The sequence below is a fragment of the Hipposideros armiger genome, unplaced genomic scaffold, assembly GCF_001890085.2.
Source record: "Hipposideros armiger isolate ML-2016 unplaced genomic scaffold, ASM189008v1 scaffold_121, whole genome shotgun sequence".
Lineage (NCBI taxonomy): Eukaryota > Metazoa > Chordata > Mammalia > Chiroptera > Hipposideridae > Hipposideros > Hipposideros armiger.
The window spans coordinates 1,068,193-1,095,604 of record NW_017731471.1 but is presented as its reverse complement, the minus strand read 5'-3'; the positions used below and the strand labels follow the sequence as shown (position 1 = coordinate 1,095,604).

The 27,412-nt window shown below is 41.2% G+C and overlaps 1 protein-coding gene across 1 annotated transcript; it reads right to left on the bottom strand.

Moving 5' to 3' along the window:
- Positions 1-224: 224 nt before the first annotated feature.
- On the bottom strand, positions 225-26,970 carry PGK1 (phosphoglycerate kinase 1). Its single transcript, XM_019648190.1, has 11 exons — positions 26,796-26,970; positions 15,601-15,651; positions 12,373-12,528; positions 12,112-12,256; positions 7,482-7,585; positions 6,751-6,870; positions 3,709-3,823; positions 3,278-3,457; positions 1,458-1,635; positions 1,084-1,182; positions 225-713 (listed from the first exon to the last, which is right to left on the bottom strand). The coding sequence occupies exons 1-11, from the start codon at positions 26,858-26,860 to the stop codon at positions 673-675; spliced, it is 1,254 nt and encodes a 417-aa protein (XP_019503735.1). The 5' UTR covers positions 26,861-26,970; the 3' UTR covers positions 225-672.
- Between the last annotated feature and the right edge of the window lie 442 nt (positions 26,971-27,412).

The following is a 27,412-nucleotide window of genomic DNA, read 5'->3' as shown; positions in this document are numbered from 1 at the left end:
ACTTTTTAAATTACCATCATGTGTAACAGATAAAAATAGAATTTAAAATAAAGTACCTATCACAATGTCTGTCATAAAGTGGGACCTCGATAAAAGAGTAGACATTTATCTAATCCCCCCCACTTCCCACCACTGCTGCTCCATTTCTTGAATACAGAAAATGTGGATGACTTGATCCCTTCAAGAGTCTGTTCTCACCCTAACAAAGCATGACAGGAAAAAAATCCCAGTTTTGATGGATACTTTTATTATTTATTTCATAGATCACCAACTTCATCTCCCTCCCTCCCTACAATTGTAATATCATCTTGTTTCCATGCGGAGTAGCGAAACAATAACAAAGCTAATCAGAATTAGCTACTCCAAAAGGAGAACTAGGCCAACAGCTGACTTTCTTTCAACAGGCAAATACAAATATATGCACTCTAGAATGCACAATGTTTAGTCACTAAGAAATTCAAATGGCATCTTGGAGAATGTAAGCAAATCCAGGGTGTTGTAAAGATGAGCTGAGATGCTGTGCAACTGGATTAAAAGGTTCCTGGTGCTGCATCTCTTGGCCACTAGCTGAATCTTGACATGGGGGAAGATTTTAGCTAATACTGAGTGGAGATGCATAAACCACTAAATTGACTTAGGGGATGTACACAGGAACCAAACGGCAGGAAAGTACTAAACATTGCTGAGCGCGTCCACCCCAGGAAGGACTTTACCTGTTTTTGAGAGAGCACACAGAGACAGCATTACTGTAGGATCCGCCAAGCCAGACCTGCCATGTTTTCTGTCTTCTCAATCACATGTCAGCTCTTCTTAAGGACATATGGCCAGGAGTTGGGTAACTGACATTTTGGGTCCTAGGTCAACTAGAGTGTAACCTCTTTGAGAATAAGTCTTCCTGTCTCCTCCTCCCCACCTCACATGGATGCCAGGGGCTTTATTTGAAGTTCTTCCATTTGTACTGCCCAGCTAAAAATGACTGCTGATGACAAGACTACCTACTATCTCCACTCCATTCTACCCACTTCTCACTGTATAACCCCTATCCTTCCCCCAAACAATCCAAAAACCAGGGAAGAAACTCACCTTCCAGGAGCTCTAAACTGGCACCACCGCCAGTGCTCACATGGCTGACTTTATCCTCCGTGTTCCATTTGGCACAGCAAGTGGCAGTGTCTCCACCACCTGTTGAATGAAAGCCAAGTAAAAAGGGGAAAGAAAAGAAAAAAAAATGATTGGCACCAAAACTATAGGGCAGTGTGCTCTCAAGCCCAAATGGTAGCTGATGAACCCCCAACTCCATCTCATTAGGAGGCTCTTCCATGAATTACATACCTGTTTAGTTTTCAAGATTTAAACAGTGCCAAGAAACCTAGGAAACGTTATCATTTCCCTTCTACTTTCCTCTAATCAGAATTCTGCCAGCTCCATTGGCATTATCTTCATACAGGACCCCTTACCTATGATGGTGATGCAGCCCCTGGAAGTGGCTTTCACCACCTCGTCCATGAGGGCTTTGGTCCCTCGGGCAAAAGCTTCCCATTCAAATACGCCCACAGGTCCATTCCACACAATCTGCTTAGCCCTGGCGACAGCCTCAGCATACTTCTTGCTGCTCTCAGGACCACAGTCCAAGCCCTACGGGGTAGAATCAAAAGAGAGGATGAGCTACCAAGAAAAGCTAGTTAGAGAGGCAAATACCACCTTCCACCAAGACCGGAACTCAAGGCTGAACACCAAAGTTTTTTCTAGAACCAAGATACCCTTCAGTCCTTTAAAAACCTGTTCATGCCCTTTATGGAAGATCAAGTCTAAGGGAAAACCTCAAAAGTTATTTGTTAAAAACATTGTTAGCCACACTACAATGATTATGATGAACTAGATCAGTGGTTTCCAACCAGAGTCAATTCTGCTCTTCCCCAGGGAGCATGTGGCAACGTCTGGAGACATTTTTGGTTGTCACAACTTGCGGGGGGGTGGGGGAGGGAGGCATGGGTTCTACTGGCACCTAGTAGCCGAAGATGCCTTAAACATCCTACAATGCAACAAAAGCCCTCCACAACAAAACAAAACCTACCTGGGATGTCAATAGTGCTGAGAGTGAGAAACACTGAACTACTGTAGATCAGTGCTGCTCAGATTTTGGTGTACATCAGAATCACCAGGAGGCCTTGTCTGAGCACAGACTGCTGGACTCCACCCCCCGAGTTTCTGATTTATTAGGTCTAGGCTGGGCCCCAAGAACTTGCTTTTTTTTTAACAAATTCCAAAATGATGCTAACGCTGCTGTTCTTGGGACCACACTTTGAGAAACACTGAACTAAACAAAACTCACATGACTATCAAAAGGAAAGTGACTAAGCAAACTAGTATGTCAACATGATACAATTTTATACAGCTATTAAAATGGTAATATATGAAGAACATTACACTCAACTATTGAAATTAGTCTTTAATATACATATATTTCCTCCGCTTATAATCAGTATACTTTTACTATCTTACTGTTTTCATAGAAATTTTTCTTATACAGGTTTCTAGGTAGCAACATAATCCAGAATAGCCCAAACCATGAAAGTCCACAGCACCATCCCCAGCAACAGTTAAGTACTTAATAAACAATAAATAGGGCTGGCCAAGTGGCTCACTCAGTTGGTTAAGAGCAACAGTGTCGCCGGTTGGATTCCCACATAGGCCAGTGAGCTGCGCCCGAGCTGACCTGCCGCTGAGTTGCCAAGAGGCGGCAGGATGGCTCAGCTGGTGAAAGCACATGCTCCTAACAACGAGGTTGCCGGTTCAACTCCTGTATGGGATGGGGGGCTGCACCCCTCCACCGCAACTACGATTGAACACAGCACCTTGAGCTGAGCTGCCATGAGCTGCCAATGGGTGGCTAGATGGTGACTGGACTTGGGAGCTGAGCTAGCTGTGCCCTCCACAACTAAGACAAGGACAACAACTTGGCTGTTCCCTTAACCCAATTCCCCAACACTGTTCCCCTCCTCCAATTCCCCAATAAAAAAATCTTAAAACAAAAACAATAAATAGATAAAGAAACAAAAAATGGTTTTGTTCCCACATTACTGATGAAGACAGGAGCAATCTGATACCATTGCTTTCCCCCATGGATTCTCCTCCAAGGAGGGCTCACTGCAACATTTGGAGCCCTCTATCATAGAGATCTCCTGTAGAGATGCTTTTAAAAATGCTTGTTGGTTGGTCGAATTTATGATACCAAAATGTTTTTGTTCACTCACTACCAACCATCCAAGTAACTCACCATCCAGCCAGCAGGTATGCCTGAGGCCACAGTGGCTTGGCCAGTCTTGGCATTCTCATCAAACTTGTCAGCAGTGACAAAGTCAACAGGCAAGGTAATTTTCACACCATTCTTCTCAGCTTTGGACATCAGGTCTTTGACGATCTTGGCTCCCTCTTCATCAAACAGAGAAGTGCCAATCTACACAGGGGACCAAGATGGTGAACATCAGCCTCTATACTAAGAACATGATAACCTCACAAAGTGGACAGGAACCAGATACAATACAATATAAAGGAACAATTCCAAGACAAAAGAAAAACAATTTGTCAAAATAAATAAAAATGGGAGTTTTCAGGGCTCATGTCAAAAGCTGGTTTTCTTTTTTAAATTTACATAAATTGCTATTTCTCAGAGAGCTATTTCATATCCAGTTGGCACTGGTATCCTACCTCCATGTTGTTGAGCACCTTAAGGAAGGTAAAAGCCATTCCACCACCAATAATCATCTCATTGACTTTGTCTAGCATATTATTGATCAGTTGGATCTTGTCTGCAACTTTAGCTCTAGAAGGGAAAGCAAGAATCATCACCAAATGAACAAACAATGGACTAAGGAAGTGACAGTACACAGAGCCTGAGTTTTTATTTCAAGGCACAGGAATAGACAAATGTCCCACAAAATGACAAAAGCATTGGCTACCTGCCCTGTTTCTCCAACCCGAAAGGCTAATCCATTTCTAAGAAATCCTTTTAAGGTGTGCCTATAGACCAAGAAGAGCTAAGAAGACCTGCTATTGTCTAAAGGAAACATGAATTCCAAATAAGTCTATTTTGCCCTTTCTTCCACCATAAAATCAGAGAGTCAAGATTGCTACTCATAGCTGAGCAAGACTGCTAACTGTGGGATTCCTTGATCCCACTCAGAACTGTCTTAACCCTAGAGCAGGGATCAGATTATATACCAAATTAATATATACTGAGCAAAAATAGACAGATATTGACACTCTTAACTCTCTGTCAGACACAACTGATCTCAGATTCATTGCACACAAAGATGCTGCTATGAAATATGTCTTTACTGTACTAAGTCACAAACATAACTGGTGATAGGTAACAGTAAGAGGGGGAAAATATGGAAGCAATGAGTCACGATACTTAACTGTTAGATATTTGAAAATCTATATGCAATGCATCTGTGAGATCAGTGGCGCCCAACGGAGGGTTAAATCTATGTTCAATGGCTAAGACATTGGCTTTATGGCATTCGTTATTCTATTGGACCACTTGATTCAACACATTTAATGAGCACCTACTCTGTGCCAAGCACTGTTCTAGGTCTCTGAGAAACATCAGTTGGCAAAAACAAAGATCCCTACCCCTTTGGAGCTTATATTCTAGTAGAGGGAATTAAGACAATATCGGCATCCTTTCACCTCCCTATGAGAGGGAAAATATCTAAACTAAAGAAAAACTAATTCACTTGAAATACAACCTTTAAAATACCTCAAGTAAGTAATAGCTTACATTCTATACACATTTCTATATATCTAAATCCCAATTAAATGAGCAAATCATCTTGGGCCTGTTTCCCTCTTCATTCAGGAAAATAGATGATGCTAACCTGTAAGAGGGCCTATGCTAGGATTTGTGAAATGGAGGTTCAAAATAATAATGATGTAGGGGAATGGATGACAAGAGACTGTTTATCTCGCTTGTAAAGACTGGTTATCACGAAGGGTAAGAATGGATTGATTGTTATACACTCACATACGGGGAGAGAAGGGGGGAGGAAATAAGTAAGGAGAAAAGAAAAGAGACTCAACCTCTTCTAAAAAATGTGGGATATTCTATAGCTCAAATTCCCTACTTCTTCAATAAATCAATATAATGAAAATAATAAGGAAGAGGGGACTAGTATAAAATAAAAGATATCTAACAACCAAATGTAAAGCATAGACTTCATTTGGATCCTTTTTCACACTAACCAACTGTAAAAAGACATTTCTGAAATGATCAAGAACTTCTGAATACAGACTAAGTATTATTAGATGAAACTGTTAAAGTTTGTTAGGTATAACATGGTGGTTATTTAAAAGAAATCTCCTCATCAGTTAGGAGATGCATACAGAAGTATTATAAGTGAAATTATGATATCTAAGGCTTGCTTTAAAATGCTCCTGATAAAAATACGATCAGAGGACAGGTGAAACAAGATTGCCAAAAATATCAAAAATTATTGAAGCAGGGTGACAGGTACCTGGGGGTTTATTATACTATTCTCTCAACTTCCGTGAATGTTTGAGTTTCCACAATAAAGTTTTTTTAATAAAATGTACATTTTCTCCCCAAATTGTTATGCTCTAAGGAGATTACACTGCAAGAAAGGTGGCAAAAAAAAAACCTCCACATCAATTTCCTTCCCCAAAATAGCTCTTTTAGGCCAAGTCTAAAACCTAATCATAACCACTAGGTGACACTCACTCCCATATTCCAGGTCTACAGAAGGCTGGAGAATAGAGTCAGTTCAGTTCAAATCCTAACCTCCAGTGAGGCAAAGATCAGAGCCTGACCTTTATAACCCAGTGCACAAGAGGGGCAATTCTTCCAGGACACAGATACCCTGTACCCACCTGAATTATTTTTAGGACCCTGAAACTGACTGGGCTCGTGAAGTCTGGGAATCAACTATGCTACCTGAAATTGATACCCAACTCCAGAGTCAGCTTTTCTAGGGAAATGCTGAGTGTGTTCAGTCCTATGGGAAAAAAGCCTTGTTCATAGAAGGGTCAGGGGAATACAGACATAAAGAGGCTGCTACCTAGATAACCATGCCAAGGGACAGGAAGTTATCCTACCCAAGTAGTTCCAGGTACCTGTCTCTACCATATAAAATTTATCCTCATAGCCTCTTGACCCACAATTCTGAAATCTCTATTTTTAAGTAAACCATTAGAATGTGATTATCCATGTGGTGCCTTTCCCCATAGGAGAAAATATTAAATGGTATGTGATCTGGAGAAATGAGTTCTAAAGGACATATTAAACACATATGAAGAGATTTTCATAGTTATTCCTTGCCAGATTGTATGTATGTGAAAGGCTCAAATGCTCCACAATTTATTAGATGAGCACCTATGGTGGATCTTTCCCATTCTTCCCTCCAGAACCATTTCCTATCCTTGGCCCTGTTCTTTGTCTGAGGAGGCTGACCTGCATGGACTGCATCAGAAGGCCTTGTCCACACAACAATTGTCTCTGAACTCTAGTAACCATCCCCTCCCTTCGTTCCTTCAGGCCTAGAGATGGTGATGGTTATTGCCAGCCCCAGAATACTATACTGTCCTTTGTGAGTTTCCAAAAAAACTGCCCTTTGTAGATAGTATCTTTATTAGATTCTCCTCGGATACCCAGTTTGATTGCACTGACAATAAACAACCCAAGTTATGGCCTACTACCAGGCCAACACACTACTGAAAGCATGATCTTCATACCCGCCCAGGATGGCCAGGAAGGGTCGCTCTGGGCTCTCCAAGGCCTTAGCAAAGTAGTTCAGCTCCTTCTTCATCAAAAAACCTCCAGCTTTCTGTGGCAGATTGACTCCCACCATGGAGCTAGAAAAGACCAGAGACATTCACATTTTAGTCCATCCCTACCAATTCCCCCAGTTCCAGAGGCCATCTCCTTATCACTTTCACTTCAGAGATCCCTAAACTGTAACAAAAACACTTAGGTACAAGGTAAGATTTTTGCCTAATATTGCAGGATCAAGGGGAACAAGTAAAAAACAATGACCTTAAGTAGAATTTAATATACCCAATTATTAGTCTTCAGGCCAAATGTTTAACCCCAATAAATAATCAGCCAGTTGATGACAACAGAAGAGGATTTTACAATTTGCTTCCTACTAACAGCATAAGATTCTGATCCCACAATGTTCACAAAGGGTGAGCTTTATATGAAATATCCAAACTGAGAAAGAGCAACTACTTACTGAAGTCTGACAAAAAGCTCCACAATTCTCAACATTTTTCACTTTTATTTCCTCTTTGGATCAGGGATACTCAATAACAGTCACGGTCTTACTGGTAGCTCCAATTAGAGACCAAAACTGACAGGATCACAGTATAATACAGAAGTCTCCAAAAGCAGCCCAGAGCTTGGGCTACTCGAGGAAATATAGGACTACAGTGCCCAGCTCATTATCAAACACGACTCTTAGTACCTGTGGGCCCGGTGAGCAGTGCCAAAAGCATCATTGACATACACATCTCCTAGTTTGGAAAGTGAAGTTCGGAAGGCTTCTATTTTAGCTGGCTCGGCTTTAATCTGCAGAGAAAAACAAAACATGGGAAAAGCAACAACAGGAAACGTTGATGGCTACAAAGACAACTGTAAAAGGATTTCATACCAAGAGTCCTTTTGAACATCTCTAAAGACTCCGAGTTGGTGGGACATCACTGTTTACAACTAGCAACAGGGTCTGTTCTTTCTTCCAAATATTCCAGGTCTTTTGGTCATTTCTGCATGTTTCTGCTCTCCTTTGCCTTCCCTCAGGTTGCAGTCCTAAGATTCCCAAACCATGGCTTAACCTCTAATCACATGAAGCTAACAACATCCCACTGGCCTCTCCCCAACTCCTAGGAAAAGATTCTGATTATTCTTCCCTCGCCTTATCTTGACTCATTTCCTAATTTTAACACATTCTCCTTATAAAAGTTAGGATTATACTTGATTCAAAATGCTGGCTATCAAGGCCTTTCTGCAAAGGGAAAGAGGCCCTCACACACATTCCTCATGAAAGCAACCAGGGCAGGCTGGGACAGAGAAGGCAGAGAGAAACAAGACAAAAGAAAAGGACCCCAGAAACATTTTATATTGATTAAAAGCGGGTATTTTATATGGTCTTTTCTGAAGTTAGGCATCTGAGAAAACAAGAAATATACCGAGAGAGAGAGAGAGAGAGAGAGAGAGAGAGAGAGAGAGAGAGAGAGAGAAAGTAGAAGTAAAACAGGGCTTTAAAATGTGAGCTCCCTATCCAGGAATCCAGCTCAAAGGGGACAGAAGCAGAATGGCAGGATGAACTGACTTTTAGTAGGAGTCTAAACGAAGATGCACAGAAAGCCAGATGAAGGGAGACAGGCATAGAAGAGCACACAGCACAGAGCAGACATTTATTTTAGTCACTGCCCACTCACATCCTCCTATGCATCAACATGAAGGCTGCTGCCACAAAGAACAGGGGCTTTCCTCTAATGACCCAAAAAATGCAGGGTCACTAATGCTGAAACCAAAGACTGTAGAGCCCCCATAATCTCTCTAGAATGGAATAACATATGCCACTAGGGACTGAAAGATGATTCATGTAGTGATGAAAACACTGCCTGAACGGCAGGAGACCTGGGTTCTAGGCCCAGCTCTGACACTAATTCACCATGCAACCTTTGCAGGTGTTAAGTATTTTATATTCGCCATGTCATTTAATCCTCAGAAATCCTTCTGAGGCAAGCATAATATATTATCGACCCCACAGAGTTGATGTCACTTGCCAAAGTCACACAGCTAGTAATTGGCAGGGCCAGGATTCAAACCCAGGCTGTCTTTGACTCCTGGGTTTTTGCTTAGCCTCTGTAGCTATGGCTTCTCTGCTATCGTGTAACCTTTGGCAAGTCTCTCTCTATCCTTGAAATATTCCCATATATTGAAAAGGCATAATAAAAAACAGCATAATAACCCCTCTAAGAACTGTTTGAGGAAAAATGGCATATTGAAAGCTTTTCATGAAAAAAGGTGCTATAAAATCAAAACCACAATAAGCTATCACCTCACACCTACTAGAATGGCTATCATCAACAAGACAAATAATAACAAGTGTTGGAGAGGCTGTGGAGAAAAAGGAACCCTCATACACTGCTGGTGGGAATGTAAATTGGTACAGCCGCTATGGAAAACAGTATGGAGGTTCCTCAAAAAATTAAGAATAGAATTACCATATGACCCACCAATCCTTCTCCTGGGTATCTACCCCCACCCAAAATCTGAAAACATTTATCCATAAAGATATATGTACCCCTATGTTCACTGCAGCATTATTCACAGTGCCCAAGACATGGAAACAACCAAAAAGTAGCCTTCAATAGATGATTAGATAAAGAAGATGTGGTATATATATATATATATATATATATATATATATATATATATATATATATATATATATATATAAATTGGAATATTGCCTAGCCCTAAGAAAAGATGAAATACTGCCATTTGCAACACGATGGATGGATCTTGACTGAGATTATCATGCTAAGCGAATAGGTCAGACAGAAAAAGTCGAGAACTGTAAGACTTCACTCATATATGGGATATAAAACTGAAAGCAACAAAGGAACAAGATGAACAGAGTAACAAAAACTCATAGACACAGACGACAGTTTAGTCGTTACCAGAGGGTAAGGGGGGAGTGGGGATGGTAGAAGAGGGTAAAGGGGGTCAAATATATTGCGATAGGAGAACTGACTCTGGGTGGTGAACACACAATGCAATATATAGATGATGTATTATAGAACTGTACACTTAAAACCTATATAATTTTACTAACCAATGTCACCCCAATAAATTTAATTTAAAAAGTCCTATAGAAATTAATAATAATCAGAATCCATTTCTCATTTTTGATCTGCCAATAACTAGAAGGAAGAGAATGCTCCTAAAAGACCAATGCAGGCACACTGGATAAAGGAAACATTTTATGGTCTCGCCATTATTTTTTTATCCATTTTAAACTTATGACTGACTCCTGAAATTTTAAGCATTGAAAGCCACTAGGGACTAAATATAAAGTTAACTAACTAAAAAGTCACAGACTAGCATAGCTGGTTCACCACTTCCTGAATAAAAAGTTTTGCCTCAATTTGCAGGTTACCTCCTGCCATTTCTAAGCCTTAGTCTGTGCAGCTTGAATTTCAGTCTAAAAGGGCACCAAAGTTTAGGTCAGCATGTGACTCCTACTACTATAGCAAGACCATGCCAAAGATAGGATAAGGCAAGACCAGGGCCTGCCGTGCTAAGAAAAGAAACTGCTTGAAAGCAGGCACTCGGATAACCTTAAGAAATGTCAGAAGTACAACAGGACACTGGGACACTAGCCTCAGAGCATCTTATTCCCCAAGACACTAAAGACTTTAAGAGTGGAAAAGTACTTAAAGAGTGCCTTCCGCTTCCCCTATTCCAATAAGGCAAATTCCAAATCATCCGCAAAGAGTCAGCTTTAGCAGTTAATATTGAATTTGGGTCAGGTTACAGTAATGTTTTGTGGGTTCTCTATGGTTGCTTTTTGAAAAAAAATTTTGGTTCTTTTTCTAATTGTGTGTGTGTGTGTGTGTGTGTGTGTGTGTTCCTATGGTTGCCCACAAAGCCTAAAATATTTATTGTCTGGCCTTTTACAGAAAAAGTTTGCTTATCTAATGGACTGAGCTATAGATAAAGCCCAGCAACAGAATCACTGCCTCTAACTTTAGTCAAATGACTGCCTTTCTGAGACTTAGTCTCTTTTTGAAATGATGATACTTGTACTTTCTTATCTTAAAGGGAGATTCGAAGAAAAATGCTTTACACTTCTAAAGAAAAATGCCTTAAATCCAAGGCAATCATCATGACCTTCATTAACCCAATTACAACCAATTGTCCCCAACAGCTCCTTTCCACTTGACTTAGGAAAGTACTTTTTCTGCTCACAGAATTATAAGAAAATCTCAATGGGCCGGCCGAGTGGCGCGATGGTTAAGAACTCGCTTGGGATGCCAGAGGGCCCCGGTTCGGATCCCACATATGAGGGCCAGTGACACTGCCCTCTGCAGCTAAGATGCTGAACAACAGCTCAACCTGGAGCTGGGGTGCCGTGAGTCGCCGGCGACGGCGTAGGCTGCAGCCCCTGTGGCAGTGGGTTGCCATGGGCTACTGTGTGCGGCCAGCAGCCAGCGTGAGCGGCCAGCAGCCGCAGTGAGCGGCCGTCCAGAAGCCGGCGACTGATCTGCCTCGCCTGGGAAGAGCGCAATGATGGTGCCAACTTGGGCCAGTGAAGCAGCGTCCTCCACAACTAGATTGAAGAACAAAACGACAGCAACTTGTCTGTTCCCCTTCCCCTAATTCCCCAGCACTGTTCCCATCCCCCCAATTACCCAATAAAAAAAAATCTTTAAAAAAAAAAAAAAAGAAAATCTCAATTATACAAAATTTAATTAGTTTTTAAAATACCAAGCTCAAGCTTTAATTCCCTTTCTAAATAACATAGATTGTTCTTCCATAACACACTCGGGTCTGTTGCTTAGAAAAACTGTTCCAGCCTTAAACAAAAAATCTAAAACTAACTCTGCTGGAGGAACACCTGGTGTATCATGGACACTCACCCCCACAACCACCTGTGAATGTCTGCTCTCAGTACTTGGGAATCACAGCCTACCCTTCGATAGGATAATCACATACTATTAGAACAAAAATTCTCATGTATCATAGGTTAGGTGTGTAACAAAGGAACAATTAGAAGTAGCATATTCTCTAAATACTCTTATACCCAAATGGTGTTCACATATTTTTCAAGGGTATTTCCAAACCCCGTGAGCATCAAGAGGGCTTCTGAGATGCTGGAAATATTCTATTCCTTGACCTAGGTGGTGGCTACACAGGTGTTTACTTTGTGATAATTCATCAAGCTGTGTATTTTATACATGTTATACTTTAAGAAAAGATATCTAAGGAAAAATAAACATGAGCTTCCTCTATTCTTCAATCACAGTCCCTTATAGACTCAGCCCTCCTCACCCCCACTAATGTCAAAAATCACAGGTTCTAACCTTGTTCCCAGAAGCATCTTTTCCCTTCCCTTCTTCCTCCACATGAAAGCGAAGGTTCTCCAGCAGGATGACAGACCCAGGGGCTGGGTCAGCACAAGCTTTCTCCACTTCAGGGCCCACGCAGTCCTTCAGGAACAAAACATCCCTGGGGAGAGCACAAGATGGAGACATTTGAGCAGTCTGAAAGTTAAGAAACAGGGACAACAAGCTTGACGATATCTCCTGTCACACAGTCCACCAGCACGAGAGCATGGTACTCACCTGCCCAGCAGAGATTTGAGTTCTACAGCAACTGGTTCCAAGGAGTACTTGTCAGGCATAGGGACGCCATCAGGCCGGCCCAGGTGACTCATAAGAACAACTGACTTGGCTCCATTGTCCAAGCAGAATTTGATGCTTGGAATGGCAGCCTTGATCCTGCAACCAAAAAGAGACAGCAGGTAGAACAAGGTTTTTCCTAAGAATTAGTGGGAAATATTTTATTCATGGCCTCATAAAACATAAAGGACCTTTTCTTCAAATTCCTTCAAATCTACTTTCAGCAATTCAGCGATGGCCCTCAGGTTCACATTCAGGGGAAGAAGTTAATTATGATGCCAACCCTCCAACTAGGATTGTACATTCTCATATTTTGCCCCTTGTGCAGAAAAGAGGTAACATAGCAAGGAGGCCTGAAGCTGCTATCTTTAGAAGGACCTGCTTGCAAGGTTGACTCTTGGCTGGTGTCTAGAACTTAGCTTTCGAAGTGGTCCCTCACTTCTTAAACTGACAAGGGCCACTCACTGTTCCTAGACCACAAACGAAGTAATTTATGCTGAACACCTCCTTCCCTCTGGGAATCTGGAATTTTGGTAGTTGTTACCAGAAGGCACATACAGGACAAGCGCCCAGTAAAAATCTTGGGGCCTGAGTCTCTACTGGGCTTTTCTAGGCAGAAACATTGCACATAATTACTGCATTTTTTCATTGCTGGAGAAAGGAGCACACTCAGTGTATCCACTCCCAGGAGGGAGAGAGCATCAGAAACCCATGCATGGATTTTTCCAGACTGCCTATATCTTTTCCTCTTGCTCATCCTGTCATGCATTATTTCATTGTAATAAACTTTAGCAGTGAGAACTATATGCTGAGTTCCCCGAGTCCTTCTAGCAAATCACCAAACATGTGGATGGTCTTGAGGCCCTGACACACCCCTCTTAAGTGACTGTGGAAAAAAAACATAAAATCTCTAAATCTTGAAACCATTAAAGGAAATTTGGTGAGAATTGTAGTAACTTCTCTGCACCCATTACAGATCCTAAATCACTTTTTTATGTAGGAAAAAACGTATGCATTATACAGAATGTGGTTTATATGATGCATTACATTTACTACATTATAGTATAACCAAAAAATTATTAAACTTCTTTTAAACATTTCAAATTTTTGTTATAGGCCTGGTACTATCTTTTCATTTTTGTCAGTCTTTAAGAAAAAAATTTATAATAAAGAAAATCATTTATTTATTCAACAAATATTTATTGAATGCTTCTTTTGTGCCAGATTCTGAGAATACAACAGTAAATAAAAGTCTCTGTTCTCATGGAAGCGGAATTCTAATGATGGGAGAGATAATAAACAATAAACAAAATATACTATCTCAGATGGTAATAAGAGCTATGGAGAAAATAAGGCAAGGTAGGCGAAAAGAATGATTAGGGAAGAGTGGTGGAGGAGATTTTGGATAGGGTGGCCAGAGAAAGTCTCTCTGATAAGGTGACATTTCAGCAGAGTATGAAGTAATAAAAAACTAGTTATGTTTCTAAAATAGCATATGCTATTTGGCGGATATAAAAACTCACTTATACCAAATAAAGAAGAAACCTTTATCAGGTACAAAGTCTGCCCAATGAAGCCAAGTGGTATCCCTGAACGGCAAGTTCTATTATTTCTAATGCTTCATTTTGTTAATCAACTCCACGGATTTCTGAAAATGAAAAGATCTATTCAGACATGTTCCTCTGCATTTTATTCATAAAATACCTTGATAGGCATATTCCCAATCTTTTCTGTGGGCTGCAGAGAATAATGCAAATCAACAAGAGTCAGAGTTGCCTTGTACTATGGCACAGCAAGGATGTGCTTGGCAGATTGTCAGACTCTACTCTGGGGCCCATATCTTAACATGCTCTGAGTCTAGACCTGCACTGTCCAATATGGTAGCCGTCAGCTATATGTACCTCTTAAATATTAGAAATGTGAGCAGCCCAGACTGAGATGTGCTGTAAGTATAAAATACATGCTGGATCTCAGAGACTTAATACCAAAAAAGTTAAATGTCCCTTTGATTGGTTTATTGATCACATATTAAAATAATTATTTTGGACTTACTGGATTAAATACAATATATTACTAAAATTAAGTTCACCTATTTCTTTTTACTTTTTTAATGTGACAACTAGAAAATTTTAAATTACATGCAGGCCATATATTTACATTAGCCAGCAAGATCACTGGAAAGCACCTTTCCAGCTCAAACCCTTCATTTAAAATTTGAAATAGGTGAAGGGATTAAGAAGTACAAATTGGTAGTTATGAAACAGTCAAGGGGATATAAAGTACAGCATAGAGAATATAGTCAATAATATTGTCATAACTGTGTATGGTACCACGTGGGTAGTAGTCAGGGGATCACTTCATCAATTATATAAATATCTAATCACTATGCTGTATACCTGAAACTAATACAAAATAATATTGAATGTCAACTGAAATTGAAAAAATAAATAAATAAAAACCTTCTTTTACATTCTAGTCAAAAGCAAGAGCAATATTATCACTTAAAATTTCTGCTTCTGAATCTAGGAGCCAAGACATTTGAAGCAGCTTAAGCACATTAAAAATACTACTTCTGAAGTCTTTTCCCTTCAAGTTCTCAACAATTGATTTTATCTGAGACATCTGGAATAAGAGCTTGTAACACTACATGTTAAGTTTAATAATTATTGGTATTAAAAAAATCCTTCTCTTGCAGAGTTCATTTTGCAAGGGAAGCTAAGTAACCTTAAACTCTGACATTTTTTTAAAAAACATGCATAACCCCAGGGCCGGCTGAGTGGCTCAGTTGGTTAAGAGTTCACTCAAGGGTGTGAGCTCTGAGCAACAGGGTTGCTGGTTCAACTCCTGGCCTGAGCTGAGCTGCCACTGAGCTGCCAACAGGTGGCAGGATGGCTCAGCTAAAAACAAGCAAACAAACAAACAAACAAAAATAACCCCAAATTCTTCAAATTTTCAAAAAGGGGACCGAAAAAAATCACTTTCTTAAGATAATTTTTTTTCCAATTTCTACAATCTCATAAGAAAACAGACCAGATGATGGGTTGGTGGGAAGCCAAGGTCATATGGCTTAAGTTACCACAGTTCTACAGTAAGAAAGGAAAACCATTTCATCCTATATACCCACATCCATATACATCTTAAACCTAGCTCAAGGCTTAGCAGGGATCTTACCTCTGGTTGTTTGTTATCTGGTTGTTCTTCATAGGAACATTGAAGTCCACTCTAAAAAAGAACCAAAGTTTCAGGTTAAGAACCATGATCTATGTATTGTTCCCTCAAAGATTAGAAGCACTTTTAGTGAACCAGTTAAATAAGCTGGAAGTTCAAAACTCACCTTAAAAATAATCAGAGGTATTAGAAGTCAAGATAGTGTTTAGCTATGGGGAGGAGCATGGGCATAGTGACTAGGAGAGTACACCAGAGGAGGGCTTTTGGGGTTCTGGTAATGTTCTATTTCTTAACCTGGGTGGTTGCACAAATTTGCTCATTTTGTGATAATTCTTTGAGCTTATGATCTGTGTCCTCTTTCAGTATGAATCTCATACTTTACAAGAGAATTTTTTAAAAATAAAAAATAAAACCTAACAAATCACAGGAACTAGCCCTAAAGAACTAGGCAGCTAAGGTGACACTGACACGAAGTGGGCAAATGCTGTTGGGAAATGATGCCTATAGACTTGTTTGATGCAGTGTTGCTATGAACTTTCACTTTGTAAAAAACAAAAAAATCTCTAAAGTCCAATAAAGCAAAGTGCAATAAAAAAATAAATAAAAAAAGAACTAGGAAGCTAAACTGTGTTCCATCTAAAAAGATTTCCATGTGGGCCAGCTGAGTGGCTCAGTTGGTTAAGAGTGCAAGCTCTGAGCAACAGAGTCACCAATTCAATTCCCACATGGGCCAGTGAGCTGTGCCTGAGCTGAGCTGCCAACAGGTGGCAGGATGGCTCAGCTGGTGACAGCACGTGCTCCTAATAAGGTTGCCAGTTCGACTCCCGCATGGGATGGGGGGTTGTGCCACCCCCCACCCCACTCCCACAACTAAGAATGAACACAACACCTTGAGCTGAGCAGCCTTGAAGTGCCGACGGGCAGCTGGATGGCGACTGGACTTGGAGCTGATCTAGCTGCGCCCTCCCACTACTAAGATTGAAGGACAACTTGGCTGTTCCACTTCCCCAATTCCCCAACACTGTTCCCCTTCCCCAAATCCCCAACACTGGTTCCCTCCCCCAATTCCCCAATAAAATATTTAAAAGAAAAAAAAAAAGATTTCCATGTGGGCCTAGCGTAACAGTATCTAATAATAGCGGCAGCTGGAGGTGTGAGGGGTAATAAGGAACACATCTTGATTCTGATTCCTTTGATATTATTTCTGGGTCCTAATGGAGCTAACATCACTGAAAGAAAAAAATAATAACAACTAGAAAAATAAAACACATCAAGATAACATACATTTTGGAGAAAGCCTGGGGCCTTGACACCAGACAGAAACCCAATGACTGAGATAAAGTTTACAGAGTATCTTTCAAGCAAAACAGCAAAAATAAGACAGCCTCTTTCAATAAAGCCTGAGAGGAGTTAAGTGGAACATGTGACCCTGCCCACCAGACAAACAGGCAATTAGAAAGGAAGTGACCAGGATGGCACAAGCAATAATTTACTGCAGTCTCTCCTTTCTTACCCAGCAGATTACTGCTTTACCATTTTTAAGAACACTAATTCCTTCCCCCTTCTTCTGAACTCCTTAGAACCTCAGTCTACTTCAATCTGACTAAAAACAACATGTGATAGCTTTTTGTAAGGTCTAAGTTTTGTCTGCCAAGATCCTTTTTAAGTGATTTCTTTCTGTATCTGTAGAATGTGGATAATAGTATCTAGTTCACAGTTACTCTGAGAATTAAATGAGTTAGCAATTTATTAAGTTCTTAGAAGAGTATCTGGGCCACAGTTAAGTACCATGAAACGGGTATTATGTTAATGCTTCTCCAAAACATAATTCTGTAATTTAAAAGGCAGATCAGTTTTATATCCCAAATACAAGTGAAGTCATATGATTCTTGACTTTTTCTGACTTATTGTGCTTAGCATGATTATCTCCAGATCCATCCATGTTGTCACAAATGGCACTATTTCATCTTTTCTTATGGCCATGTAGTATTCCATTGTGTATATGTACCATACCTACTGAAAGCAACAAAGGAACAAGAGAAACAAACAAACAAAACTTCATAGACACAGACAACAGTTTAGAGCAGCGGTTCTCAACCTGTGGGTCGCGACCCCTTCGGGGGTCGAATGACCCTTTCACAGGGGTCACCTAAGACCATCAGAAAACAAAGATATTTACATTACAATTCATAACAGTAGCAAAATTACAGTTATAGAGTAGCAACAAAAATAATTTTATGGTTGGGGGTCACCACAGCATGAGGAACTGTATTAAGGGGTCGCGGCATTAGGAAGGTTGAGAACTGCTGGTTTAGAGGTTACCAGAGGGTAAGGGGTGAGGGGGTGCTACTTGAGGGAAAAGGGAGTCAAATATATGGTGATGTATTATAGAAATGTACACTTGAAACCTATATAATTTTACTAACCTATGTCACCCCCAATAAATTTAATAAAAAAAGAAGCCAATCACAAAAGAGCAAAAAATGGCAGATTAACCATTACTAATATTAACCTAAAAATAAGAAACTTCTCAAAGTGAGAGGCAATAATCATTTATAGAGATCAATAAGAAGAGCTATTCAGAGGGACCGGCCGAGTGGCTCAGTTGGTTAAGAGCCCACTCAAGAGTGTGAGCTCTGAGCAACAGCGGTTCGATTCCCAGCCTTAGCTGAGCAGCCGCTGAGCTGCCAACAGGCGGCAGGATGGCTCAGCTTAAGAAAAAAAAAGACTACCTATTCAGGATTCACTGAGTCAGGCAGAAGTCCAAACAGTATTCCAATTAGGAGATAAAAAGCAATGGGCATTTATGAGAAAGGGAAGGGGAACAAGTACATCAATAGAAGGAAGGAATTTCTATTGGTGCAGATAACATAGTGATATTAATTCTAAACAATGTTTTTAACTTTCTCTCCAGTAGTCACCAGTCGGTAGTCATAATAACTGCTTTCTTGTTATCTTTACAAAGTTTTTTGGAACAAAATATTGTATAGGCCCAGTCCAAAGGTTATTCTGCATTTTAACTTTTCAAAGATTTGAGGCATAAAACATAGAAGGCAGTTCCTCTGGCATGGCAGCTCTGGCTTCATGTATTTATATTGCTGTTTATACTAAAAACAGCTAGCAGCCCATGCTAAGGAACTCCAGGGAAAGGTATGACCTACTCAAGGAGACTACTACCATGCTTGATCATCAAGCTCTATTCCTAGTCCTTCCTCTCAAAGGCTGAGTCCTGGAAGATGATTACAAGATCCTAAACCTACTAAGAAGACCACCAATATCCTAAACCCCCTGGGCATGCACAGGCAATACTTCAGATAGTGCAAGTTCAGTTCCAGACCACCACAATAAAACAAATATTGCAATAAAGAGTGTCACATTTTTTTTGGTTTCCCGCTGCATGTAAAAGTATGTTTACACTATACTGTAGTTTATTAAGTGTATAATAGTATTATATCTTTAAAAATGTATAAACCTTAATTAAAAATCTTCTCACTGATTTAATTTAGGATAATGCCCTCAAGGTCCATCCATATTGTTGCATATGGCAAGATTTCCTTTTTTCTCATGGAAGAATATTCCACTCTACATATATAACCAAATCTTCTTTACCCATTCATTCATAGATGGACACTTAAGGTATATCCATATCTTGCCTACTGTGAGTATAGGCATACCTTGAAGATATTGCAGGTTTGGTTCCAGACCAATGCAATAAAGCAAATATCAACAATAAAGTGAGTCACCTGATTTTATTGGTTTTGCAGTACCTATAAAAGTTACGTTTACACTATACTGTAGTCTATTAAATGCACAACTGCATTATGTCTAAAAATCAATGTACACACCTTAATTAAAAAATACTTTATTGGGACGGCCAAGTGGCTCAGTTGGTTAAGAGCGCGAGCTCTGAGCTGATCTGCCGCTAAGCTGCCAACAGGTGGCAGGATGGCTCAGCTGGTGAGAGCACATGCTGGTAACAACAAGGTTGCTGGTTAGACTCCTGCATGGGATGGTGGGCTATGCCCACCCGCAACTAAGATTGAACAAGGCACCTTGAGCTGAGCGGCTGCGAGCTGCTGATGGGTGGCAGGATGGCGACTGGACTTGGAGCTGAGGTAGCTGCGCCCTCCACAACTAGGATTGAAGGACAACTTGGCTGTTCCCCTTCCCCAATTCCTCATTAAAATCTTAAAAAAAACTTTATTGCTAAAACAATGCTAACCGTAATTAGCGAGTTGTCATCTTTTTGCTGGTGGGGGGCATTCCCTCATTGTTGATGGCTGCTGACTGATCCGGGTGGTGACTGCTAAATATTGAGGTGCCTGTGGCAATTTCTTAAACTAACAAACAATGAAGTTTGCCACATTGATTGATTCTTCTTTTCATGAACAATTTCTCTGAAGCACACAATGCTGTGTGTGATAATATTTTACCCACAGAACTCCTTTCAAAATTGGAGTCAATCCTTTCAAACCCTGATGCTGCTTCATCAACTAAGTTTATATAACATTTTAAATTCTTTGCTTTCATTTCAACAATCTTCACAGCATTTTCACCAGGAGAAGATTCCATCTAAAGAAATCTCTTTCTTTGCTCATCCATAAGAAGCAACTCCTCATTCATTAAAGTTTTATTATGATATCACAGCAATTCAGTCAGTCACATCTTCAGGCTCCACTTCTAATTCTCTTGCTATTTCTACCACAGTTTCCATCTGTAGTTACTTCCTCCACTGAAGTCTTGAACCCCTCATAGTCATCCATGAGGACTGGAATCAACTTCTTCCCAACTCCTATTAATGTTGATATTTTGACCTCTTCCCATGAATCTTGAATGTTCTTAATAGCATCTAGAATGATGAAACCTTTCCAGGTTTTCAACTGACTTTGCCCAGATCCATCAGAGGAATCACTATCTATGGCAGCTATAGCCTTACAAAAATGTGTTTCTTAAATAATAAAACTTTAAAGTCAAAATTACTCCTTGACCCATGGGCTGCAGAATGGATGTGTTAGCAGGCATGAAAACAACATTTATCTCATCTCCATCACAGCTCTTGAGTGACCAGGTACATTGTCAATGAGTAGTAATATTTTGAAAGAAACCCTTTTTTCCCCTAAACAACAGTGGGCTTAAAATATTCAGTAAACCATGTTGTAAACAAGTGTGCTACCTTCTAGGTTTTGTTCCATTCATAGAGCACACGCAGAGTAGATTTAGCACAATTCTTAAGGACCCTAGGATTTTCTAAATGGCAAATGAGCACTGGCTTCAACTTAAAGTCACCAGTTGCATTAGCCCCTAACAAGAGAGTCAGCTTGTCCTTTGAGGCTTTGAAGCCAAGCACTGACCATTCCTCTCTAGCTATGAAAGTCCTAGATGGCATCTTCTTCCAATACAATGGTGTTTTGTCCACATTGCAAATCTGTTGTTCAATGTAACTATCTTCATTAATGATCTTAGCTAGATATCCTGGATAATTTGCTGCAGCTTCTACATCAGCACTTGCTGCTTCACCTTGCACTATGTCATGTTACTTCTTTCCTTAAACCTCATGAACCAACCTTTCCTAGTTACAAACTTTTCTTCTGCAGCTTTCTCACTCACCTCTTTCAGCCCACAAAGAATTGAAGAGAGTTAGGCCCTTGCTCTGGATTGGGCTTTGGCTTAATGAAATGTTGTGTTGTGGCTGGTTTGATCTTTTATCCAGACCACTACAACTTTCTCCATATCAGCAATAAAGCTATTTTGCTTTCTTATTATTCATGTGTTCACCAGAATGGCACTTTTAATCTCCTTCAAGAACTTTTCCTTTGCATTTATAACTTGGCTAAGTGTTTGGCATAAGAAACCTAGCTTTTGACCTATCTCAGCTTTCAACATGCCTTCCTCACTAAGCTTAATCATTTCTAGCTTTTGATGTAAAGTGAGAGATGTGCAACTCTTCCTTTCACTTGAACACTTAGAGGCTATTTGTAGGGTTATTAACTGGCCTAATTTCAATATTGTTGTGTCTCAAGGAATAGGGAGGGCCAAGGAGAGGGAGAGAGATGGGGGGAATGGCTAGTCGGTGGAGCAAGTCAGAACCCATACAACACTTAATAAGTTTGCTGTCCTTTATGGGTACAATTCGTGGCACCCCAAAACAATTACAACAGTAACATCAAAGATCACTGATTACAAATCATCTAACAAATATAATAATGAAAAACTTTGAAAGATTGCAAGATTTACCAAAATGGGATACAGAGACACAAAGTGAGCAAACGCTGTTGGAACATGACACCTGTAAACTTTCTCAATGCAGGCTTGCACAAACCTTTATTTGTAACAAAAACACAAAAAAACCACCAAAAAATGCAATAAAGTGCAATAAAGTGAGGTATGCCTGTACGCCAATCTACCTCACCGAAGAGCAGCCTTTCCAAAGGTGGCTTGAGGGAATAATTCTATATTCAAATATTTTAATTAAAGAAAGTCTTCAAAAATAAAGGCAGTACATATGCTTCTCAATAAAGAAATACACTCTCCTTAGTTTCAGGTTACTTAATTCTGATTCTAACTATCTTCTTTAAATATCCTGAATAAGGTCCTCGGCCAGCCTTAAAGTGCGTTCCAAAGAGGCTACAGTATCCCATTACCACAGGTCATTTTCTCCCCCTTACAGCCTCCCAGAAGGCCCCTGGTCAAAAGAGCTAAGGGCACGAGGCTGGGCACAAGCCACCCCTCACAGTGCTGTTCCCTACCCCCAAACCCTTACAGGGAGGAAATTCTTTGGGCAGAAACAGCCAAGAATCTGTCTCATCTATCTATCCAAGCTGCAACGGCATAGCATACTGATGAGAACTGGACTTGTACTCTCCTCTCATCGTGTGTGGATTACCTCCCCTTATCATCTTCTAGACTCCCGATGACAGCCCCTCCTCTTTGTGGACGCTACCACGGAAACTGCTCTTGCCTACACATTCCACTTGTTCCATTCTATATAAAATCTGCACCTCTTCCCTTCCCTCCCTGAAACACTCCCAAGCTTAACCTCAGGCATGAAGTCAGATATCACTACATACCTATCAGAATGGCTGAAATAAAAAAAATAATGGCAACACCAAATGCTGGCAAGGATGCAGAGACAGACTGATCACTCATACACTGCTGGTGGGAATGTAAAATTGAGTGACTGCTTTGGAAATGTCTGAGAATTCCTCAAAAGATCAAGCATATGACCCAACAATTCTACTCCTAGGTGTTTACTCAAGAGAAATGACAGCATATGTCCATACCAAGACTTGTACACGAATGTTCAATGTTCACATCAGCTTTATTGGTAATAGCCCCAAACTGGAAACCCTGGTGTCCTTCAGTGGGTGAACGGCTAAACAAATAGTGGAACATGCATACCATAGAATACTATTCAGCAATACAAGGAATAAACTATTGATGGATTCCACAACTGCAATAAATCTCAAGGGCATTATGCTGAGTAAAAAGAAGCCAATCCCAAAAGGTAACATATTGTGTGATTCCACTTATATATAACAGTTTTGAAATGACAAAAAATTTAAAACAGAGGACAGATGAGTAGTTACCAGAGGTAAACGAATGAAGGGAGAAGGGCCATGACTAAAGGGGCAGCATGAGGGAGATCTTGGTGGTGATCTAACAAAACAATTATTTTGTATCTTTATTGTGATGGGAGTTATACAAATCTACACATGATAAAATAGCACAGGACCATATTTTATTCTAAAGTCAACTTCCTACTTCTGATATTGTACTATAATGATGTAAAATGTATCTAATGGAGAAAACTGGGTGAACACAGGACTCCTCTACTTCTTTGCAACCTCCTGTGAATCTATTATTTCAAAATAAAATGTTAAAAATATTGATTTAGTTGGAATATCAAGTCTCCATTACCTAAAATCTCAGGAGTCCAGGCCAGTTACATTAAAAGCTCTCAAAGGAACCATGTCCATCCTTGATTCTTTGTCCCTGACTGGAAATTTGGAGTATTATGGCAGTCTTAGAGGCTTTTTTTCCTCTGCTCTCAATTTTCCTCTCCGTTTCTCTTTCCACATCAAGGCTGTTGCTCAACAAGTTACAACAGGTTAGCGAAAAAGCGGTGAGCTTTAAAAAAAATGGGGGTGGGGAAGAAGCAAAAGGGAAGTGCTTCACAGTCAGCAAAGGAGAATGACTAGTAACCTGTGAGAGGAAGAAAGGAAATGACATCACAAAAATAAGCAGGAAGTTTACTCAAAGGCAAGGTCAACTGGTGTCCTAAAAAACTGAGGTAGAATCTGGTAATTATTCAGTCAGAAGTTTCTGGCTATCTAAAGTTCCCTCAACTAATCAATTTCCCTTGCAATCAAAAGCAGAGGCCAGAAGACTCAAGGAACATCAGAGTTCTTTCGCAGGGCATCTGAGAGGAGGCAAGTGAAGCAGGCACTACTCAGGAGGCCCCAATTGGGAAACACGGTCAGCAATTACCACACAACAGCACTGAAACAAAAAGAAATCTGAGCTGACAAGGCATGGCTGCCTAGGCTTTTCAAAAAGTAATGCTACCATGTGAATGTTCAAAAAGACAGTAATCAGGGAACAAACTAACTTCCTGTCCTCAGGCCAAATAAGCAGAATTTATCCAGATTGGGTGTGGGGGGGGAATTGACTGCAACCTTCTGCAGACAAAAGGTCTGTTTTAATCAGTCCTTGTTCACTATGTCCGAGTATTCAGGGGATCTGGCCGGTAGACACAGACTCAATTCTATTCCTGGCTCTGCCACCAATTTGCTAGTTCAGTGACCTTGGACAGGTCATTTTCCATCAGCAAAACAGGACTAGCCAATCATTCCAAAGCTCGGGGTTAATCTGTGTTGAATGAAACTTTGAACTCTTGGGCAAAAAGATATTTCATATTAGGTTCAGAGCAAGAAAAGACAAGCACCACCTATAGGCCCACTCCCAGCCAGCCCACTTACCATATTTTGCCGTGTATAAGGTGCATCCACGTTTTTGGCCCAAATTTTCAGGGGGGAAAAAAATCTTTTGTTTTTTTAATTCAAATTTTTATTTGTTTACATTTAGGTACCTGATTTTGTATTATAAAGGAACTTTAGCATTTATTTTTTAACATATTATGGAATAAGAAATTTTATGTAGCAAATAATTACAAAACAAAAGAACAGATACAAGATATAAGAAATTTTATGTACCAGTAACAAATTTACAATATTTACGCATCATAGGCCAAGAATCTGTTGCAAGTTCATTGTAACTTCAACAAAACCGATTATCATATTCCAGGGTATTATTTTGCATACAGATATTATTATTTTTTTCTAGCTACACTTTTAATTCATAAGCATAAATAAAAAATTAAAAACAGATAGAGAGAGAGAGATAGATACGGAATAAGTACTACCCACATATAATGCACATTCTTATTTTTCCCTCACAAATTTGGGCCAAAAAGTGCTCATTACACATGGAAAAATACAGTAATTCCTCAAGCCAGTTTCCCAGGGGCGAGAGTTATAAAGCCCCAAACTGCAATTGTAGGAAGGCCATCAGCTGATGCCCCACCTTTTGTCCTTCAGATGGTTCATGCACCTGGAAAGGTCAGCCTTGAGCACAGAGGAGATGGGAGGAAATAATTAAAACCTAAGATCTAGCTGCATACCAATGTCTACCTGTCCTGTTTTTCACAGGGTCTATCCCCTTTCTTTAATGTCATCTGGGATAGAAAGGGCCCTTGTCAATACTAGGACAGTTGTAATTCCTACTTTGTCCAGATTGCAAAGGCCTAGATCATTTGGGAAAATGTGGACATCAGGTGTTTTTCATGGCCATAAACTATTGAGTTCTTCTGATATTCCCATAGCAAGGCACAGAAGGTCGCTTGCAAACTAACAGTGGCCATAATGAAATTAGAGGGAAGCGAGAGTTACATGAATTCTTAGGGTGCCCATACCGTTCTCTAATTAATAGTGCCTTCATATGTTTAAGCCTAGGGTAAAGGGAGATCCCCTACTGCCTTAAGTGTCTGTTGATATCCAAAATATGCCCTCACTTGAACCAGCCCAAATTGGGAAAGGGGCTGAATCACACCATTCACATGCCTGCCCATCCATTAATCACTTCCCAAAAAGGACAAGCCTTTCAAAGCCTTTATGGCCCCCCAAAAGCACCACCCTTGGAACCTCTCAAGGTATGTAACAATCAAGTGTATCAGTTACCTACCTAACTGTCCTTCTGAACTTTGCTCCTGGCATCCACACATGTACCACAGTTTACAAAAAGAATAAATGTAAAAGCTCCATACACCATACTAGTAATTTGGGCAGATAAGGGAGAAATCATGTTGGTGATGTGACCAGGGATCCACACGTGCATTGTAAAAGACCCCAGAGTGCATGGGGAGCCCTCCCCATTTCTAACATCCGGCTTTTCTAGCCATCCGTGAGGGTGAGGGTGGAGAACAGCAAGAATGAATAGCCACACCCTGCTCTACCATTACCTAGCAATGTGTCACAACCCTGCTGGTGCAAACCCCACCGCCTGGAGTCCAACCACACGGTCGGGCGGCAGAGGCCTGTTACATAAGCTTTGCAGGGCCGCCTTCGGTGCGTCCCACCCCACTTCATCCTCCTACCCCCAATGCTTTAAGGAGGTCTATTCCTGAAGATGTAAACCGACACCCTCTGGGAAAGATTTCCTCTTGTGCAGGGACCTTTGAAATGTAGGCCGTTTATCCTTTGCCTAGGATGGTCGAAGGAGGTGGGGAAGGGAAACTAACCAAATGACCTTTCAAGGTCCCTGGCCTGGGGCCTAGAGATTCGCAGGCTAAGCCTCAGTCAGGTCCCACATCGCCGACTGGGAGCTGGAGACGACGGAACCACATGGCAAGAATAGGAAAGAGGGCAAACTGGGTCCCTGCAATCTGAGCCTTTCCTCGGTGGATCCACCCCAAAAGGGAAACTACGGCTCGCTTCCTGGGCTGGGGAAAATAAGCTTAGAAATCGTCAAATCCGGGCAAAGCCTCGGCCACAATGGTGAACAGCCTTGCCCAGGATATCCAGGACTCATAGAGCAGAGCCAAGGGCGAAAAGTAACTTTGGGCAGGCGGGGAAGCAAGTCGGCCCTCGCCTGAGAGGCTGCGGCAGAGCCCCGAGGGAGTGCGGGAAAATATGCAGAATTACCTCATAACGACCCGTTTTCCCTTCACGTCCAGCTTGTCCAGAGTCAGCTTGTTAGAGAGCGACATCTTGGCAATATAGCAGCAGCGAGAGTCCGGGAGCTCAGACAGCGGCAGAGAAAGCAGCCGACTCGCGCGGGAGGTCGCGTGCAGAATGCCGAGCGCCGCGCGGGCCCTGCCGCCCCGCCCCCAGCCCCGCCCCTTCCCGGCTGCCGCTCCCAGCGCGCCGCGCACAGCAGCAGCTATTGGAGGCTGCCCAAAGGCCCCGGCGCGCTGCCATTGCTCCGAGGCGCTGTCCGTCTGTGAGGTGGGACGTGCGGCTAACATTTGTCACGTCCCGCACGCAGCGAGCCGCTGGGAGCCTTCGTGACTCAAGCCTGGAGCGGGAGGCAGCACCGCGGGGCCCCCTGGTGGAGGAGAAGGTAGCCGGAGCGTCACGGAGAGAGTGAGAGGCCAAGGTTGACGCCTAGGTCCCGGCCGCCAGGCCCCTAGCAGCTGCAGCGCCGCGCAAACCCTCGACAGTCTGGGAAAAAGCGCCAGCCCCCACCCCATGGAACTCCAGGCAGCCCTATCAGGATGGATGCAAATGGCAACTACTTTGGGAAAATTTCTCTGGTTTCC